The sequence below is a fragment of the Choloepus didactylus genome, chromosome 7, assembly GCF_015220235.1.
Source record: "Choloepus didactylus isolate mChoDid1 chromosome 7, mChoDid1.pri, whole genome shotgun sequence".
In the NCBI taxonomy this organism is placed as follows: Eukaryota; Metazoa; Chordata; class Mammalia; order Pilosa; family Megalonychidae; genus Choloepus; species Choloepus didactylus.
Window position 1 is genome coordinate 142245517 of NC_051313.1, and position 20257 is coordinate 142265773.

Genomic DNA, 20257 nt, shown 5'->3' on the forward strand with positions numbered 1-20257 from the left:
GCCAAATCAATTATGAGATTGGTCAAGGAAAAGGAGAAAAGGGATTAGAAATGGAGTTCCAATGGGGAAGAGATGAAACAGTGGACCAGATAGCCTATCTGAGAAGTTCCCCACTTGAGAAAAGTCAGAAGTTGGACATAAAGAATGATTATGTCTTTGCTCCAACTAGAATTACACTCTATCTGGTTAACAGAATGATTTAATATAACAGACTTACACTCAGGGTTCATGCTTTTGTATACTATGAATGTAAACGAGTAAGTGGAAAGTCAACTAATAAAAAATGAAGAAATAGCCTCTATCTACATGTTATTGGTCTTAAAAGAACCCCAATAACATGAGAGGGGCATGTGAATGTAGGTGTACAGTTGGGAGACACAAGAATTACCAGTTCAGATTTGTAACTCATTTACCATAAGAACAGACCATCCTAATTTGCACTCTGGGCCCTAGTGACTAACATACCATGTATGTGTATGTGATTTTTTTTGGGGGGAATGGGGGGTAGGGGAGGGAATAACCACTAAAACCAGACTACTTTTTACTGAAAGGGGCTTCTGCTTTGTACCCTGCATGCTTACAGCAGGCAGGACCTCTTATATATATACTGTATAGCTCGAACAATTCCCCTCACCCAAACCTGATACTCATAGTAAAACCTCCGATCTACTCTTATTCGAAGGATTATGTGTCTTGTAGCACCATGTCCTGGAATTTAGTAAAAAAAAAACATGGAGGAGGAGAAGAAAGGGGCTCAGGGGGAAGGAGGAAGGATGGTCTAACAATTATTTGTGCCTATAGTCAGAAACTTACTCTGATTACTAATACAGGTATTGTGTTTTCTCACAATTTAAGAGGCAAGACGGTGAGGCAAGACGGTGCCTTGCTCCAGGCTCACGCTGATAAGCAGTATGCCAGAAAAACTGGCTGGCAACAGAGGGTGTGTATTCTTGGGTAATCAAAGCATTACTTGTGTGTGCCAGTAACAAAGCATTACTTCAAAGGATGAATTTCGGGAAACACATTGTACATTGTTTTCCAATGTAAGATAAATGCACTGGCTGCAGAAGGGAAGTGATAACAGATGAACTTGAGTGATGAACCATCACCATCAACACACAATAAGCCCAAGGGGAGTGTAATTCACCTTCATTAAAGAGTTCTCAGTTCACAAAGTGCTTTTACATTCAACATCTCACTTAAACCTCACAATAGCCCTATGTATTAGTTAGACCACGAATCATTATCCCCATTTTCTAGATAAGAAAATAAAGGCTCAAAATGACTCACAACCATTAAATTCTTAAAAGTGTATCAAATTTCTTAGATTTTGATGGTTAAAGGATGGCTAAAACACAAAACACTATTTAGGGAATGAGAATTTAATTTCACCACCCAAGTTCATTTTGCTCCAAAAGCCCAGGTGCAGGATTACCACCTTTTTCTTATCTTTGTAAACTGTGCAGTCATTATGATGGAGTTAAAATATAATCCCACCTTCATCGTGGCATCTAAATGGCTAACTGGCGGGCTTAATACCAACCTTACAGTTGTATAAAACTTGTCTCCATTTTCAGTCTTATTACTCTGTTTCTATTTTATTCTAAAGACAGCTAAGAGTTAAGCCAAAATAGAGCCAAGTTCTTCCAACTCCTTCCACAGGGCTCTCTCCACTGCACAGCCCTCCTTAATGACACACCAGACAAAGCCAGAAGCCCCTGGAGATACCGTTACTGAATAAGACAATTTTGAATCATGAGACATCCTCATTTAAGGCTCTTTTACCCAATAAACGTACATTTTCAAGTTTGTATTTTAAACCTCTCTTTTTGCTCTATTCGCTTTTCCCTTCAGTAATCACATAATTCTCATGGATCCAAATATCACCTCCCTATAGATGGATGACCAAACTTTTCACCCGTATCTTCCACCTTTCTTAAATCCCAGGACTCTACGTGTCTACCTGTTGGCTTGAAGACACCTTTCCCCTCTCATTTCTCTCTCTCCCTCTACCCCCCTCCATGTATACACACCTATTTATATGCACATATACATGTATATACTCACACACATATTTTCAACCAGCTCCTCCTGATTTCTGCTTTTACTATTTCTGTTATGGGTAATGTATCCCCTCTCCACCTCTCTGCTGGGAAAGCGTTCCTCTTCAGCACATGGTTCTTCCCCTATTCTGCCACAGATTCTACTCTAATAAATTCTCTTCCATCTGTTTCCTTCTCTACATGCCCAATGCCATTCCCCATCCTAGACCAAACCCTCATTATTTGTCAACCAAATTACCTCCATAATCTATTTCAGAGGCATGTTGGAGCCACACCACTCTCCCAGGAATCCTAACTCAAATAAGTGACCAGGGACAAGATAACCTCTATGTGCCTCAGTTTCCTCCTCTATAAAATGGGTCCAATAACAGTACTCATTCTTAAAGGATTAGTGTAGTAATAAAAACAGTTAGCATACATAACACACTAAAAAGTGTGTGTGGTGCATAATAAAGAGCCATCAAATATTACCCATTGCTACCATCTCCTAGCCGCCAGTCTCTTCCTCTCCAGGGAACACTTCACAGACAACATGAAGCTACCATTATGGATAATTTTAAGCATCATCAATATATCATTTTTAAATTGTAAATATATAATATTTAAATATCCTGAGATGAATGAAAACATATCAAAACTTACAGGATGCAGTGAAGGCAGTGCTGAGAGGGAAATTTATAACCCTAAAACGCTTACGTTAAAAAAAAAGAGCTAAAATCAGATCAATGGCACACCTGGAGGATCTAGGTAAAAAACAGCAAACTAAACCCAAGGCAAGCCGAAGGAAAGGAGTAACAAAGATAAGAGCAGAAATGAATAGAGAATAAAAAAACAATAAAGAGTATTAACAAAACCAAAACTTCATTCTTTGAAAAGATCAATAAAACTGACAAACCCTTACCTAGACTGACAAAGAAAAAGAGAGAAGACGTAAATAAATAAAATCAGAAACGGGAAAAGGGAATGTTACTACTGACCCCACAGAGATAAAAAGGATCATAAGAGGATACTATAAACAACTATATGCGAACAAATAAGACAACCTAGATGAAATGGACAAATTCCTAGAAACACACAAACAACCTACACTGACTGTAGAAGAAACAGAAGACCTCAACAGACCAATTACAAATAAACAGATTGAAGCAGTTATCCACTCCCACCCATCATCCCCACCAAAAAAAGCCCAGGACCAGATGGCTTCACAGGTTCTACCTGTGAATTTTCTACCAAATATTCCAAGAATTAATACCAGTCCTGCTCAAGCTCTTCCAAAAACTTGAAGAGGAGGGAACACCACCTAACACTTTCTATGAGGCCAATATCACACTAATACCCAGATAAAGATACTACAAGAAAAGAAAATTACAGAACAATTTCTCTTATAAATATAGATGCAAAAATCCTCAACAAAATACTTGCAAATCCAACAGCTCATTAAAAAAGATTATACACCATGATCAAGTGAGTTTTATCCCAGATACGCAAGTGTGGCTCAACATAAGAAAAATCAATTAATGTAAAAACCACATTAGCAAAGTGAAGGGAAAAAAAAAAAAAAACACAACATCCTCTCAATTGGTTCAGACAAGGCATCTGACAAAATTCAGCATCCTTTCTTGATAAAACACTTAGAAAAATAGGAATAGAAGGAAACTTCTTCAATATGATAAAGGGCATATATGAAAAAAAACACAGCTAACATCATACTCAATGATGAAAACCTGAAAGCTTTCCCTCTAAGATTTGGAACAAGACAAGTATGCCCAGTGTCACCACGGCTGCTCAACATTGTACTGGAAGTTCTAACCAGAGCAGTTAGTCAAGAAAACAAAATAATAGGCACCCAAATTGGAAAGGAAGAAATAAAACTTTCACTATTTGCAGATGACTTGATCCTATATATAGGAAGTCCTGAGAAATCTACAACAAAGCTACTAGAACTAATAAATTCAGCAAAGTGGTGGGGTAAAAGATCAACACGCAAAAATTAGTAGTGTTTCTATACACTAATAATGAGCAATCTGAAGAGGAAACCAAGGAAAAAATTCCATTTACAATAGCAACTAAATGAATCAAATACCTAGGAATAAATTTAACCATGGATGTAAAGGACATATGTGCAAAACTACAAAACTTTGCTAAAAGAAATCAAAGAATATCGAAACAAATAGAAGGACATTCCATGCTCAGGGATTGAAAGGCTAAATATTGTTAAAATGTCAAATCTACCCAAAGCAGTTTACAGATTCAGTGCAATTCCAACTCAAAATTCCAACAGCCTTCTTTGCAGAAATGGGAAAGCCAATCATCATTTTAGCATGGAAGGATAAGGGGCCCCAACCAAAACCATCTTGAAAAGAACAAAGTTGGAGGACTCACACTTCCTGACTTTAAAGCTTATTACAAAGCTACAGTGGTCAAAACAGCACAAGGACAGATATATAGACAAATGGAATCAGATTTAGAGTTCAGAAATAGACCTTCACAGCTATGGTCAACTGAATTTTGACAAGGGTGCCAAAGTCCACTCAATTGGGAAAGAATAGTCTCTTCAACAAACAGTGCTAGGAGCACCGGATATCCATACACAAAAGAATGAAGGAGGACTGCTAACTTACATCTTATACAAGAATTAATTCAAAATGGATCAAAGATCTAAATATAAGAGTCAGGACTATAAAACTCCTAGAAGATAATGTATGGAAAGATCTAGTGTTAGACAATGTTTTCTTAGACTTTATACCCAAAGCACAAGCAACAAAAGAAAAAATAGATAAATGGGACCTCATCAAAATGGAAAAGTTTTGTGCAATCAAAAGATACAAGTTTCTTCATTGAAAAAATGAAAAGACAACCTACATAATGGGAGAAAATACCTGGAAACCACATATCTGAAAGGGTTTAATTTCCAGAATATATAAAGAAATCCTACAACTCAATAATAAAAAGACAAACAATCCAGTTTAAAAATGGGTAAAAGACATGAAAAGACACATCTCCAAAGAGGAAATACAAATGGCTAAAAAAGCACATGAAAAGATGTGCAACATCACTAGTATCAGGGAAATGCAAATCAAAACCACCACATGTTCTGGTTTGCTAGCGCTGCCATTATGCAAAATACCAGATACGAATTGGCTTTAATATAGGGGGCTTATTTGGTTACAAATTTACAGTCCTAAGGCCATAAAAGTGTCCAAACTAAGGCATCAACAAGAAAATACCTTCACTGAAGAAATGCCCATGGTGTCTGGAACACCTCTGTCAGCTGGGAAAGCACATGGCTGGTGTCTGCTGGTCCTTTGCTCCTGGGCTGTTTTTCAAAATGGCTTTCTCCAAAATGTCTCTGGGTGTCTGCCTTAGCTCCTCTCTCTCAGCTCCTTTGTGTCCTTGCTTCTTTCTCCCAGGACATTTCTCTCTAAGTGTCTGGGAGTCCTCTCTTAGCTTCTCTGGGGCAAAATCTGGGCTAGCATCTCCAAACGTCCTTCTATCTGCATCTCCAAGCATCTCCAAGCATCAGCTTTCAACAGCTGTCTCCAAAATGTCTCTCTCAGCTTCTCTTCAGGTGTTTTGGTCCCCTCTGTGTTCTGTGTGAGCTCCATTTAAAGTACTCCAGTGATCTAATTAAGTCCCACCCTAAATGGGCAGGGTCCACACCTCCATGGAAATAATTCAGAGGTTCCACCCTAATCAACAGACTAATCAGTCTGCCCCCGCAAGACTACATTAAAGAATATGGCTTTTCTGGGGGACATAATGTATCCAACTGGCACACCATGAGATATCACTTCACACAACAATGGCCTTTATCAAAAACAAAAAACAAACAAAAAACTTCAAGAGCTGGAGAGAATGTGGAGAAATGGGAACTTATTCACTATTGGTGGGAATGTAAAATAGTTCAGCCACTCTCAAAGGCAGTTTGCCGGTTTCTGAGGAGGTTAAGTATAGAACTGCCATATGATTCGACAATCCTTTTACTAAGCATGTACTCAGAAGAATTGAAAAGCAGGGACACAAACCAACATTTGCACACCAATATTTACAGAAGCATTATTCATGATTCCCAATATATGGAAACAGCCCAAGTGCCCATCAACTGATGTGTGGATAAACAAAATGTGGTATATACATACAACGGAATATTATGCAGTTGTAAGGACTGAAGTCCTGATGCACACAACACTGTGGATGAACCCTGAAGACATTATGTTGAGTGAAATAAGCCAGACACAAAAGGACAAATATTGTATAGTCTCACTAATAGGAACTAATTATAATGGCCAAACTCAGGGAATTAAAGCCTAGAATATAGGTTGCCGGGATATAGAAGGAGGGTAGAGAATAGGGAGATGATGCTTAAGGTATACAGAATTTTTAATAAGGTTGATTGTAAAGGTTTGGAAATGGATAGAGGTGACGGTAGCACAATACTGTAAGAGTAATTAACAATGCTGAGTATTGAGCATGGTTGAAAGGGGAAGTCTAGGTTAGTGTATGTCACTAGAATGAAAGCTAGAGGATAAAACATGGGACTGTATAACAGCAAAACCTATTGTGGACAATGACTATGGTTAACTGTACAAAAGGAAGTTCTCACATGAAGTAGAACAAATGTACGTCACTATTACAAGGTGTTAATAATAGGTTGGTATATGGGAAAATATACAATTAATGGAAACTAAGGACTACAGTTAACAGTAACACTGTAATATTATTTCATCAATTTAGCAATACCAAAGCTAAACATCAATAATGGGGGGTATTAAGGGTATGGGATTTTTTTTTATTTCAGAGCAATGAGAACATTCTCAAATTGATTGTGGTGGTGACTGCGTAACCATGTGATTATATAAAGAGCCACAGATTGCACACTTTGGATGGATTCTATGGTATGTGAATAAAGCTGTTAAAAAAATTAGTTTTGCACAATCAAAAGACTTTATCATGAAAGTGAAAAGATAATCTACCTAATGGGAGAAGATATTTGGAAACCACATATCCAATAAGGGTTAAATATCCAGAATATCTAATGAAATCCTACAACTCAACAATAAAAGATAAACAACGCAATTTAAAAACGGGCAAAAAACTTGTATAGACATTTCTCCAAAGAGGATATAAAAATGCCTAAAAAGTACATGAAAAGATGCTCTAACTCATTAGCTATTAGGGAAATTTAAATCAAATCAAATGCAAATCAGTTCCTTAGATAGTTAAACATAGACCCAGCAATCCCTTTACTAGGCATACACCCCAAATAATTGAAAGCAGGGACTGGAACACATATTTGCACACCAATGCTCATAGCAGCATTATTCACAATTACAAAAAGATGGAATCAACCCAAGTGTCCATCAACCAATGAATGGATAAACAAAATGTGATATATACATACAACAGAATATCATTCAACATTAAAAAGGAATGAAGTTCTGGTTCATGTGACAACATGGGTAAACCTTAAAGACATTATGTTGAGTGAAAGAAGCCAGACACAAAAGGCAAATACTGTGTGATCTCACTATTATGAAATAATTAGAATAAGCAAACTCATAGAGTTAGAATCTAGAATACAGGTTACCAGGGATGGGGTAGGGAATGGGGAGTTGTTGCTTAATTTGTACAGACTTTCTATTTGGGTTGACGGTAAAGTTTTGAAAATGGATGGTGATGATGGTATTACAAAACTGAGTGTAATTAACAGCACTGAATTATATATGTGAATGTGGTTAAAGGGGATTTTAGGTCAAATATATGTCACCTGAATAAAAGTTAAAAGATAAAACAGGATTGTACAACACAGTGAACCCTACTGTAAACAATGGACTATAGTTAATAGTACAATTATAATATTCTTTCATCAACTGTAACAAAGGTACCATACTATTGCAAAGTGTTAATCATGTGGGGAAAGGAGTATATATGGGAATGCTGAAAATTCATTCATTCAAATATTCATTGAGTACCTACTGTGTCCCAAGCATTAGTCTTAGTGCTGGAGATAGATCAGTGAATAAAATAGACTAAGCCCCTTCCCTTCTGGAAATAAGCAACAAACATTTGTCCTGTTACAACAAAGTGCAATAGAAAAAAAAAAAAAAGTCAGAGTAAGGGGAAAGAGGGCATGTGTGTGGGAGAGGGTAGAGAAGCCTCACAGACAAGGTGACATTGAATGATTTCCCGAAAGAAGTGGAGGAACAAGCCACATAGCTATCTAGAGTATGGGAACATTCCAGGTAGCAAGAACAGCATGTGCAAAGGCCCTGAGGTAGGTGCGTGACTGGTGGATTATGCTGAAGTAACACCGGCTGGGCCAGTGTGGCTGGAGCAGACAAGCAAAGGGGAGCATGGTAGTAGATGAGGCCTGAGAGGCAGCAGGATCCCAAATGACCTCAAGGGCCACCATAATGGCTGGTTTTCACAATCTGAAGCATGAGAGGGTTTTAAGCAAAAGAGAGTAATGTTTTCCTTTTAAAAAGTTGAGTCAGAGAGCTGGAATGAGGAATTGAGTGTAAGACAGCACAGAGCTGAAGCAGGACAACCAGTTAGTCTACTTTAATAATCAAGGCAAGAGAAAATGATGGATTGATTACGACAGGAGAAAAGGACATCTTGAAAAATGGTTGGATTCAGGACCTTTGTGAAAGCATATCCATTAGATCAAAATGACAAATCAGATACGGGATATAAAGAAACAGAGGAGAGTCAAGATGAGTGCTAGGTTTTTGACTTGAGTAACTGGAATGATAAAAGTTGCCATTTTCTGAAATGGGGAAGATTGCACGAACAGCAAGATCAGAAATGTAGTTTCAGACATGTTAAGTTTGAGATGTCTATTATATAACTCAAATGAAGACGTCTGAGGAGACTGCTGGATATACAAGTTTGGCATTTAGTGCAAGATGTCCAGGCTGGAGATATCTATGTATTTGGGAGCTGCCAACATACAGACGGCATTCAAAACCTGAAGCCTAGAAGAAATCAGTAGAGAAATCAGTAGGTGTCAGGAGAGAAATAAGTAGTCCAGGAGGACTAAGCCCTAGGATTTTGGGGCGATAACAAAGAATCAGCAAAGGAGACTGAGAAAGAATGGTCAATGAAGTTCGAGAACCAGGAGAAAGCAGTGGCCCAGAAACCAAGAGAAAGAGGAACAGTCAGCTATGTTCCTGATAGGCTAGGTAAGAAGAGGGCGAAGAAGGCATATCTTTCAACATGGGAGGTTACTAGCGACCCCAAATAAAATTTCAATAAAGCAGACGTGTTGAGCTGCTACCCTGAGCAAGAGACTGCTAAATGACAGTAACAGTGATAAGGTGACAAGGAAAGTTTTAAAATTCTGTATTTCTTTGTTCATGCTGTTTTTAAAAGATGCTTGAGATACTTAAAAGAAGTTGAGCCATTAAAAGAGTAATCCGATTTCTGGCCTTCCATGATTTTTGACAATTATTAGATGGCTTAAATGCTGAGGAAAATTCTGCTTTTAAAATTACGTTTGAATGGTGAGATATTTGAAGTGTTTAAGAGAATTAGTATGTTAAATATTTAAGGAATGATTAATCATGTAAAAGTTGTTACATGCTCAGAGGAATTTGTTCTGCTAAATTTCTGAGTTGACTAAATATTAATCAATGAATGAGGAAAAATAATTTTTATAAAAAAATGCCAGATTTATTAATTAAAATAAGATCTTTGCACTGATCTTAAAGACACAGGAAAACTTGGTATTAAATTTATAATCTTAATAAATTAAATCCTGATTAAAATAAAATCATACACATAGGTAAGGAGATGAACTTAGGGCTGATTGCTCACGGAGGATTGGGCAAAGGAGCACTTGTTTCTGCTTGGAAAGAGGGTTGATCAGTATATATGCCTAAGTTGATGAATTTATTGTAAAAAAAAGTATACCTACATAGCACAGTTTTCATAGACTCTTGCAATTTGTTGTTGAAAGGAATGACTAAGCTGTATCCCCCACCAGAATTTGTGGAAGGTAGAACCAGGTTTTACTTATCTTGTATCTCAGTACCATGCTCATAACAAATGCTCAAATATTTGGGGGATGAACGGGTATACGACACATGGCCCAATGACTTGGAATCAATGAGGAAGGTAATATAACCCCTAAGCTTCTATGTATAAACTGAAAAGAAGAAGAGCTAATTTTAGGGAAAGATTCTGAGCTCAATGACATAACCAGAAAAAGAGGTAGAGCTGGATATACAAAACAAGAGCTCAGGGGAGAAGCCTAGATTTAACTAGAATTACCTGTTGCCATGAATGTCTTCCCACCAGAGTCCAAGCTCCTCGAGGGCTTATTAATTTGGGGGTACCCACAACCCCCACCACAGCACCTGAATGTAAAAGCTTAATAAGTGTGTTTCAATGAGGGTTATCTGTCTTGAGGCAACCCCCGATTTGTACCACCTATACTTAAGACTTATCTGTAATGCGAATTTAATAATTTATACTGAGGGATCTTTTCTTGTTTATTCTTCAAATACATGATGGCCTACCACATGCCAGGCACTATTCTAGAATCTAGGGATAAAGCAGTGAACAAGTCAAACAAGGTCTCTGTCCCCATGGAGCTTACACTCTAATTGGGAGCAATAGACACATGAAATGTCTCATTTCAGATAGTCCTCTGAAAACGAAGGGTCTCTGGGGTAAACAGTGATCAGGAAGTCTACCACAGGTGGTCAGGGAAGGTCTCTCTGAAGTGACAATTGAGCTGAAACCTAAATGATGAGGAATCAGCCATGTGAAGAGTCAGAGGAAAAATGAGGACAAAGGCCCTGTGGAGGGTACAAGATGGGCCTGTTCCTAGAATGTTGTGAGTAGTGGGAAAGTGGGCTGGAGATGAGATCAAACAGGAATGTAGAGGCTAGATCACAGAGCCTTGGACACTACAATAAGAAATTTGGATTTTATTCCAAGGGAAATGGGAAGACACCGGGGGGTGGATTTTAAGCAAGGAGGAACATTTTTAAAAGGAAACAGAAGTCTGGTTGGAAGCAAAAGAGCAGTGAAAATGCAATGAAAAACCTCAGAAAGATTGGGACTTGTGGTGGGACAATGGAGGGAAGGAAGAAAAAGAAACTTTCACATACCCAGGCAGCCATATTTACAACCCCCAAGCTGGAAATCAGAGGATTCTTGCCTGGAGAAATAGAATGCCCTCAGAGAATAGACCCTAGATACTGATAATTCGGGATACCCCTAAGGAAGAAGCCAAATCACTGCTCAATCTCCTTACAATGAGCCCAAAACTGACACTGAGAATTTATCACCATCTTTTACTACCTCACCCTAAATATGAACAGAGAATAGATCACTAGACATTTGTGGAAAGGTTCCATCAAGAAAGAGGCTAGAGCAAACAAGTAGAAAGAAAACATGGAAAAAACAAAGACAATGCAGGGAGAAGAAAGAAACTTTATTTTAAAATTTTATAATTATGCAGAGAGGTAAGATATTACATACCTAAAACAACAGGTGCTAAAACTTAGATAGCTAAAATAAAAATTTAATATTAGAGAAAGAAGATAAAACCCAAAATATCTCCCATTAAAAAAAGGAGGAGGAGGGAACTGAGACAGAAAATAAGGGATTAAAAAAAATAATCAGCCTCGGAGGTCCAATATCTAACTAACAGAAGTTTCAGAAAGAAAGAACCAAGGAAATGGAGGGGACAACAGTATCAAAAATCAAATGCAAAAGTTATCCAGAAATGAAGAATAATTCTGAATTGACAGGGCCCAGAAAAATGCAAGTGATACAAACCAAGGCCTATATCATCATGAACTTTCAGAATACCAATGATAAAAAGCATCCAGGAAAAAAAGCCATTTATAAGAACAAGAAAACAGAAGGCATTAGATTTCTCAAAACTAGGCCTGGAAGCTAGAAATCAACAAAGTAAAACTTTAAACTTTGGGGAAGAAAATGATTTGCATCCCCAAATTCTATACCCAGTCAAATTATCAATCAAGCGTGAGGTTTGAAAATAAAAATACATTTTCAGACAAGCATTAGCTCAAAAACTTATTTTCAATGCATCATTTCTTAGAAAGTTACTAGAAAATGTGCTCCAACAAAAGAAGAGCATAAAATGATAAAAATGATGACATGAGATCAAGAAAGCAGAGGTTACAGCACAGAAAGTAAAGGGTAGGCCCAGAACAATAGCTATTGAGAGGGAAGGAATGTCTGGGTCTTGGGGGGAAGGCAATGAGTAAAGAAAAGCAATTATTTCGGACATATAGGACATATTATTGACGGGTGTTTGTACGAGATAATGGAACACTGTGGTGGGGCAGTGGTAGACAAATAACAATAGTAGATAAATTTAGAAGGCAAGTACTAACTTCAGGAAAAATGGTGACCCATACAACTATGGGTCATATTACACTATCTGACCAACAGGGAACAATATTTACACAGTCAAATATGAATCTTGACTATCAAGTTACCAAAAATTGTGCTATTAAATGGCATATGGGGGAAAATGGGGAATCTACCATGCTTAGGAAATAATATCTAAAACTGATAAACCATATCAGTTTAATATCTAAAACTGAAATAGCAACAGATTAGTTATTTAGAAATAGAAAATAACAAGGGGAAACAATGAAACTGAAGGTTGAAAGGTATTACTTTTTTATAAGTCTCTTAGTACTATAAACTTTTGAAGCTATATTTCTTTTGTTAAAAACTTTTGATGAAGTGTTTTCTAAAAAAAAAAAGTCTCGCTAATACATGGAAAGTGGATTACAAAGAAAAGATGGGATAGAAAAGGTAAAAAGAGACTAGTAAGGAAATTTAAGACGGGCCAATGATGATGATGTTGGTGCTAGACATGGAGAAGAGAACATATTTCAGATTTCTTTTTAGAGAAATTTGAGACCATTAGCAGATGAATTTGATGTGTGTTTGGGGAGGTGGAGAGGGAGTAAAGGAAAGGGAAAAATCAAGGATGACACCCAAGTCCTTGGCTGGTAATAGTGAGTGGATGCTGGAAACACTTGAAATAGGAAAGACTGAGGTGGGAGGAACAGGTGGTAGAAATTAAGAGTTCTGTTTTGTACATATTACGTTTGTGTTCTGGTTTGCTAAAGCTGCCGGAATGCAAAATACCAGAAATGGATTGGCTTTTACAATGGGGATTTATTAGGTTGCAAATTTACAGTTCTAAGGCCATGAAAATGTCCAGATTAAGGTATCTAGAGGTAGATACCTTCTCTGAGGGTAGGCCGATCAATGGCATCTGGGGTCCTCTGTCACATGGGTGAAGGCACATGGCGACATCTGCTAGTCCTTCTTATCCTTGGTTCTGGTTTCAAAATGGCTTTCTCCAATATGTCTCTAGTGTTAGCATCTCTCAGCTCTCTTCAAAATGTCTCCGCCTTTTATCCTCTCACTGAGGATGCAGTAAAGACAATTAAGACTCACCTTGATTGGGCGGGGTCACACCCCCATGGAAACAATCTAATCAAAAGGTCCCACCCACAATAGGTCTGCCCCCACAAGACTGGATTAAGAGAACACAGCCTTTTATGGGGTATATTACAGATTCAAACCAGCACAGTTTGAGATGCCTATTAGATCTCCAGTGGCAATACCAAGAAAGAAGTCTGATGCATGAACTGGGGGCTCAGGAGAGAAGTGAGGGCTGCAGATATAAATTTTAGAATCATTAGCTACTGTTTGTATGCAAATCTCTGGGACTGGATAAGATACCACAGGTAAAGAATATAAAGAAGACCCAAGGCCAAGTCCTGGGCTCTCCAGCATTCAGAAGCTAGACAGAAGGAAAGAAAGAGAACAGAATATAGCTGCACATATCTATTATAACAAGTACTATTCCATAAAATTTCTATTTCACAGAAAGAGAGATATATAGAAATGATAGATGATGACGTGTAATTTACACACTTGCGAATGTACTGGGAATAATGTAAAATGTATTTGCTATTATAGGATATGGTCAAAAAAAGTTAAGAAATTCAGAGAAAGGGAATAAGAAGCCAGGAAAAGATAGAAAAAACAATTAACCAGTATGTAGGAAGAAAACCATGGAAGTAGAGGGTACAAAAGCCAAGAGAAAGGCCTCATGGAGGGACTGTTCAACTGTCTAGAGTGAGCGTGAGGGATTAAGTACAATTAGGATAGATAAGAGACCACAGGCTTGGCAGCACGGAGGCCAGTTGTTAGTGATCTCGACAAGGACAGCTTCAGTGAATGGTAGGGGTGGAAAACAGACTAGAGGGTTTTTAGAGTGAATGAGAGGCCAGAAAGTAGAGATAGCCAATACAGACAGAAGGAAAACCTCCCCAGGAACCTGAAATTTGAAAACTGGAATTCACTAGTGAAAGAGCCTATCAGAGTTACAAAACACACTAGGCTATGAATTCCCTGGGGCAGAGCCCTGTTTGATTTCTGAGCTCCCAGGGCCTAGTAGGCATACAACACTGTTCCCTGAACTGAATGAAATAGGAAAACAGAAGATCCAGCTCAAAGGGCGGAGGCTCTTAACCTGAACTTCATGGGTGGGCCTAAGGAAGGGGGGTCCACGAAGCCTCTGAAATAGGTTAAAAAAAAAAAAAAAGTGTTGGTGCATTTTTCCAGGGAAAAGGTTCACAGCATTCATCAGATTCTCAAAAGGACTTGTGACCACCAGAAAGGTGAGACGCACAGCTTAAGGGCTTATGGCTAAACTATCCAGCTACTCCTTACCTTTCAGCCAGCACTGAAAAAAATGGCACCCTAGTTTCTCTCTCACATCTGGTTCCATCCTTCCTTCCCCCCACCCCAAGCCCAGCCCCATCTGACTCAAGCCATGAAGCTACACCTTCATTAGCCCTCCCAACAAAAAAGTGTTTGGATTACTTCTTCATAGTTCTTGATCACTGTGATCAAACCAGGGTGTTCTTTCACCTACCACAACTCTTTTATTCCATAATGTTTCCTGAAACTAAAGGTGGAGCACTTTCAGAAAAAAACTGGTAAAATTAAACAGTCAAATAGCTATTGGGAGCTGAGAGAACAAGTCCAATACATGCAGCAATCAGGAATTCTGATGCCTCAAAGGCAAGCTTGGCAAATATTCCATCCAAGGGATGGTATGGTTTGTATGTCACATCCCACCTTCAAATAGCTTGCATCTTCAAATTAGAAAGGCTAACATATGCTCTTCTCCTCCCCCACTTCCAAACAAATCACAGAGATCTGGTTTTCCTCACTACAAGAACCTAAAACATCTGCAGTTAGCCTCGTATCTTGACATCACAAGCAGAAAACCGAGAAAGGCTTTTCAGTTGTTTATCTCATCAGAAAAAAAAAAGGCTGTAAATTTAACTCTGGTGTCTTAGAGAAAACAATTTTTTAAAATATATATACACAAATATATAAATATATATAGGAAATGCACTAGTAATGCACTCTTCTTCAAGCACAGATCTGATACTTAACATTAAGTAGTAAATTAACTGTGTAATGAATAAGCTCTATAGTATTTACAATGAATTCTGACCCATTATTGCATCAACCAGAATCCATACTTCAGTGCTGTAAATAGGAAAAAATAAATTCACTGACATCTGTTTCAAATACTGCCCAAATTTTTAGCTTGCTCAGCAACTTTCCTAAGAGACCTGTCATTACCAGTTACTGAATATAAAAAAAAAAAAAAATTCTAGGATTGTGCTATTACCTTGAGAGGAAAGTTTAATGTTCTCTCATTCCAAGGCAGAAAAAAAACCCACAGCAAACAAAATAGCACCATTATTTCAGAACTAAGAGTTAGGTTACCTGACCCTGGATGTTTTAAAATAGCCTGTGTTTTTAAATTCTGCCTAATCCGAACATCTCCGTGTGGAATTTAGTTTAAGGCTGAACTCGAAGTAAACAAACAATTTCACATGTATGCATAAACCCCAACTCTGTCCCGATCCCAGGGTATGCGGTGGTAGTGAAACCTCTCGTTATCCTTAGGATCAATACACGTGAAAAGGAAAAGGGGTAACCAATCACTTCGTCTGCAAATACAGGCCAAGGTTAAAATCTGGGCAGCCTGTAATAAGAGTGGCAATCGAATGCAGACGCTGCCGGTGAAGCACTTACCTGCTTTAACGCAGACAGGCAAGATGTCCAGCCCAGGATTTTATCCTTGCCCTCCCCAGGGGTGTCAGGGGTACGACTCTTCTGAGCTCACCCTGAGAGGTCAGTGGGCAACGGACGATTGATTTTAAGACCCTTGTCCATCCATGCTTTTTTTTTGTAGGGGGGTGGGGGCACGAGACAAAACAAACAGGCTCGCGTGTGCACAGCGTGTGTCAACGACCCCGGCCGGACGCCCCCACTCACCGCACACCATCAGCAGCAGGACGATCAGCAGCGTGGCCACGAACACCAGCAGGGTCAGCCCGACGTTATGCCACATCTTGGGGACGGGAGGGAGGTGGGCGACAGGAAGGCAGGGTGCGGGCACCAGCCGGGCGAGGGGCATGGGGCGCGGGACCGACGGCGCGTCCTCGGCCTCAGCGGCAGGCGCCGGGCGCGACCGGGGGCCGGGACGGCATGGGAGGCTGGCGCCCCTCGGCAGCGCCCCCAGGGGGCGGGGCGGCGCGCAGGGCGGTATCTCCTCCTCCTCACCCGGACGGATGACGCGAGCTGTAGGCAGCCGCGGGCGCCGCTACCCACTCATCGCTCCGGGGAGCCAGGGACGCGGCGCCGGGTGAGCCAGGGGGTGGCCGGACGCGCTTCCATGGCGGACGCCGCACGCCTGTGGACTGGAGAGAGCGCGAGCAGAAGCACGCGCGGCGGCGACACGGTTCTTGTCGCCGCCCGCCGCAGGCTCCCTCCGCCCCACGGAAGACAGATGTTAACGTCTCCCGGCAGCCGCTGCAGCTGTCCCTCAGCCCCAAGCCCCCTCCCCCTGCGGCGGCTCATCACCGAGCGCCCCTCGGCTCGCCTCCGCCGCGGCGCGGGGGCGATCGGGAGATGGAGTGCAGAGCCCGGCGGAGGAGCGGGGAGGGAGCCCGAGAGAACTACAACTCCCAGAGTGCACCGTGACTCCGCCCTCCTGTTGCGCGCGCCCCCTCGCCCCGTCAGTTTTCGGACCTTTTCCAGCCGTCTCCAGCTCTGGTTGCAGGCTGGTGTTCTCGGAAGCCGCGGGCTTGGCCGCCCCCCTGCGCAGTGCCAGGGCCCCAGCGTGACTTCAACCATTACTCTATACACAGCGTCGTTTTGTTTGAAGCCATGACGACGAAGTACGAAGAAGGCAGAGAGGGAAGGCAGCTGCCTTGAAAAACTGGTTGCACCTGAACCTAGCCCTGTTGCCGGGGGCAGTGGTTGGATCCTTTGGACTTCCGAGGAGGTACTCACGTCTCTGCCCAAAAGACGGGATAAAGGCACGGAATCTCCCTTTCTTTCCTGCAAACAGATGTTGTGTTTTCATAGGTATTGTATTTCAGAAACGGTGCGCGGACGACTTAAAGACATCTGCGGGGCCCTAAAGTCCCCTGAGTTGTAAGTTTGATTCAGCTGCTTCCTCACAGCTGAAAATGTTGCCGCACTAGCTTGAACAAAATCAGTGAATAATCTTTTCTCTACCTTTCTTTTCTCTACCTGAAATTAAAACTCCCCAGTTCCACCAGATTACGTTCATCCGTTAATGTGGGGACAAATTGTCGCCTTCTTTTAGAAGGAATTAGATGTAGTCTTCACATTTTCCTGTGACTCTTCAACAGACAAATTCTTTTCCTCTGGCCTCTGTCTCCAAAGACAAAAACACCTAAGCAGCAATCCCTTGACCTAATAAATATATCCTGTACATACCAAGCTGTCCTGCTCTGTAGGTATATTCCTTAAGCAGCAGCATTGTGAGCAAATACAGTATGTGAAAATACGGTAAGGGATAATTACTTTATTTGCAGAAGATTTAATACAGGGTTCCTATAAAGAGAGAGTGAACCCAGTGCAATGAAAATCTACAAAAATTAATTTTTCCTTTTTGTACAAATGGTTCAATTGTATTGCATAAATAAAACACATTTTATTAAAATCCAGTTGAGTGGTTTAAAAGAATACAGTCAAAAGACCTAGGAGATTTATTTTAAAGCTTTTTGTCTTCTCTTTCATTCACGTATATCGGATACTTACTAGGTACTAGGCAGTGTTCCAGGTGCTGGGGTTACAGCAGTGAATAAAACAAACACCATGCCTATACTCAAGATGTTTGTTTTATAGTTGGAAGATACAGACAGCATAAATGTGGAAATTTCATGAACTGCTAATTCCTATAATGAGCACAAACAGGGTGGTGTGATAAAGATTGGGGTGCGGTGTCAGGGAAGGCCTACATGAGGAAGTAGCATTTACTCTGAGACCTGAATGACAAGAAGGATCCAGCCATGGAAAGATGTAGCGGAAGAGTGTACCAGATAAAGGGAGTGGCAAGTGCAAAGGCCACAGGGAGCAAACAAGCTTGGCCCTCCCTCTATGCCTTGTCAGTTTTTCTCAACCCAGAATGCACATTTCAACTCACCTAGAGAGATTTTAAAAGTACAAAGGCCAGACTCCATCTTCAAACCCACTGAATCAGAATCTCTAGAGGTAGTGCCCTAGCACTATAATTTTTAAAAGCTCCCAGGTGACTCTAATGTATACCTGTGGTTTGAGAACCCTAAGGCAGTGGTTCTCAAAGAATGATTCCCTGACTAGCAACATCAGCATCACCCAGGAACTTGTTAGAAATGCAAATTCTCAGGTCCCATCCCAGACCTGCTGAATTAGAAACGAGTAATCCAGGTAAGAGGTGGTGACTCTGATTACTGGTGACTCTGATTAGGATAGTAATCAATGGAGTTAGTGGAAAGTGGAAAGATTTGGAATTTGTTTTGGAAATAGAGTCATTAGGATTAGCTGACGAATTGGATATGAGGGCAGGTGAGAAAAAGACAGGAATCAAAATGACTCCCGGGTTTTTAGCCTGAGCTTCTAGGTGAATGGTGATGCCATTTCATGGAATGCAGAAGACTGTGCAACAATCTTCCAGAATGCTTTAGGAACTCTTCTCTTCAGAAACTCTTTATAAGAGATCCTTAAAGTTCAGCTTTTGGGGAAAACTAAGAGTGAAGGACGTTGTGATTTGGGCAGAGTCACAAAACCAGGATTTTAAGTCTCCTAACTCTCAAGAATCTGGTATCTTTTCCACAAAATCATGCTGCTATATTCTACCATTTTTTTCCCCAAAAATAAATTGTTGCTCTTGAGCCACAGATATTTCCGGAGTTAACCGATTTACTGTCATTTTATCCCCATATAAAATGCTCCCTCCTCTCCCTACTGTTTTCACCCCTATATTAAATGTTCTGCTCCCTCCCTACTAGGACGTGTGTATTACCTCAGTCTTACATATCCTGAAATGTCTTTCCAGTTTCCTCCTAAATAAGACCTCCCTGAATCCTGTTCACTTGTCTTTCTCCTCTAAGCCAATAGTTCTCAGCCTTACCTGCCCATTGGAATTATCTGGGGAGCTTTAAAAACGCATTCTTCCAGGAATACTGAAGGTGACAATGGAGGTACAATCTGCATTTTTAATAAATATCCGCCAGGTTTGGAGGATCGGTCAGACTTGAAAAACACTAGCGTAAACTATATTTAGCAATTAATTATTTGCCTACTTTGTGAGATCCCTTGGACTGTATCATATTGTTATTTAACTCTTATGTGTATGCCTTGCTCCCCAAATCTGATTCTTAGGGTGGATCACTTACCCTTCCCTGCTGCTGCTTCCTTGCAAGAGGGAGTAACTCAATTGGTATAATAATATGCTTGGTCTCTCTATGCTCCTTTATTCTCTGGCCCTGGTGAAGGGAGGAGTCACTTACCTAATTGGTGCATTTGGGAAAAATAAACTGGGTTTGTTCAGCTCTGTTCCTCCCACATTCCTCTTGGATTTGAGCTGTCTTAGGCCTCATCTGGGTAGGTCCCCAGCATAGTGAGGTCCACCCTAATTCAGCATTGCCCATGATTCTTATGTTTGCCTCAACATAGGGCTTCATTAACAGGCCTGGCTGACTCTCATATTATGTTCTCCATTGTAGTCATTATTACTAATAAGGCTGATATTTTGGCTTTCATGTGTCTTACACCTTTTAAAATTTCTCAGTTGGACAACATTA

General features: G+C 40.2%; 1 protein-coding gene across 1 annotated transcript in view; it reads right to left on the minus strand.

The window, feature by feature from the left end:
* The window catches only part of SMIM13 (small integral membrane protein 13), a 33878-nt gene extending 16842 nt beyond the window's left edge, over positions 1 to 17036 (minus strand). Inside the window, exon 1 of the mRNA XM_037842975.1 lies at positions 16437 to 17036. Coding sequence (XP_037698903.1) covers positions 16437 to 16578 — 142 coding nt within the window. The 5' untranslated portion in view covers positions 16579 to 17036. The remainder of the gene's footprint in view (positions 1 to 16436) is intronic.
* Between the last annotated feature and the right edge of the window lie 3221 nt (positions 17037 to 20257).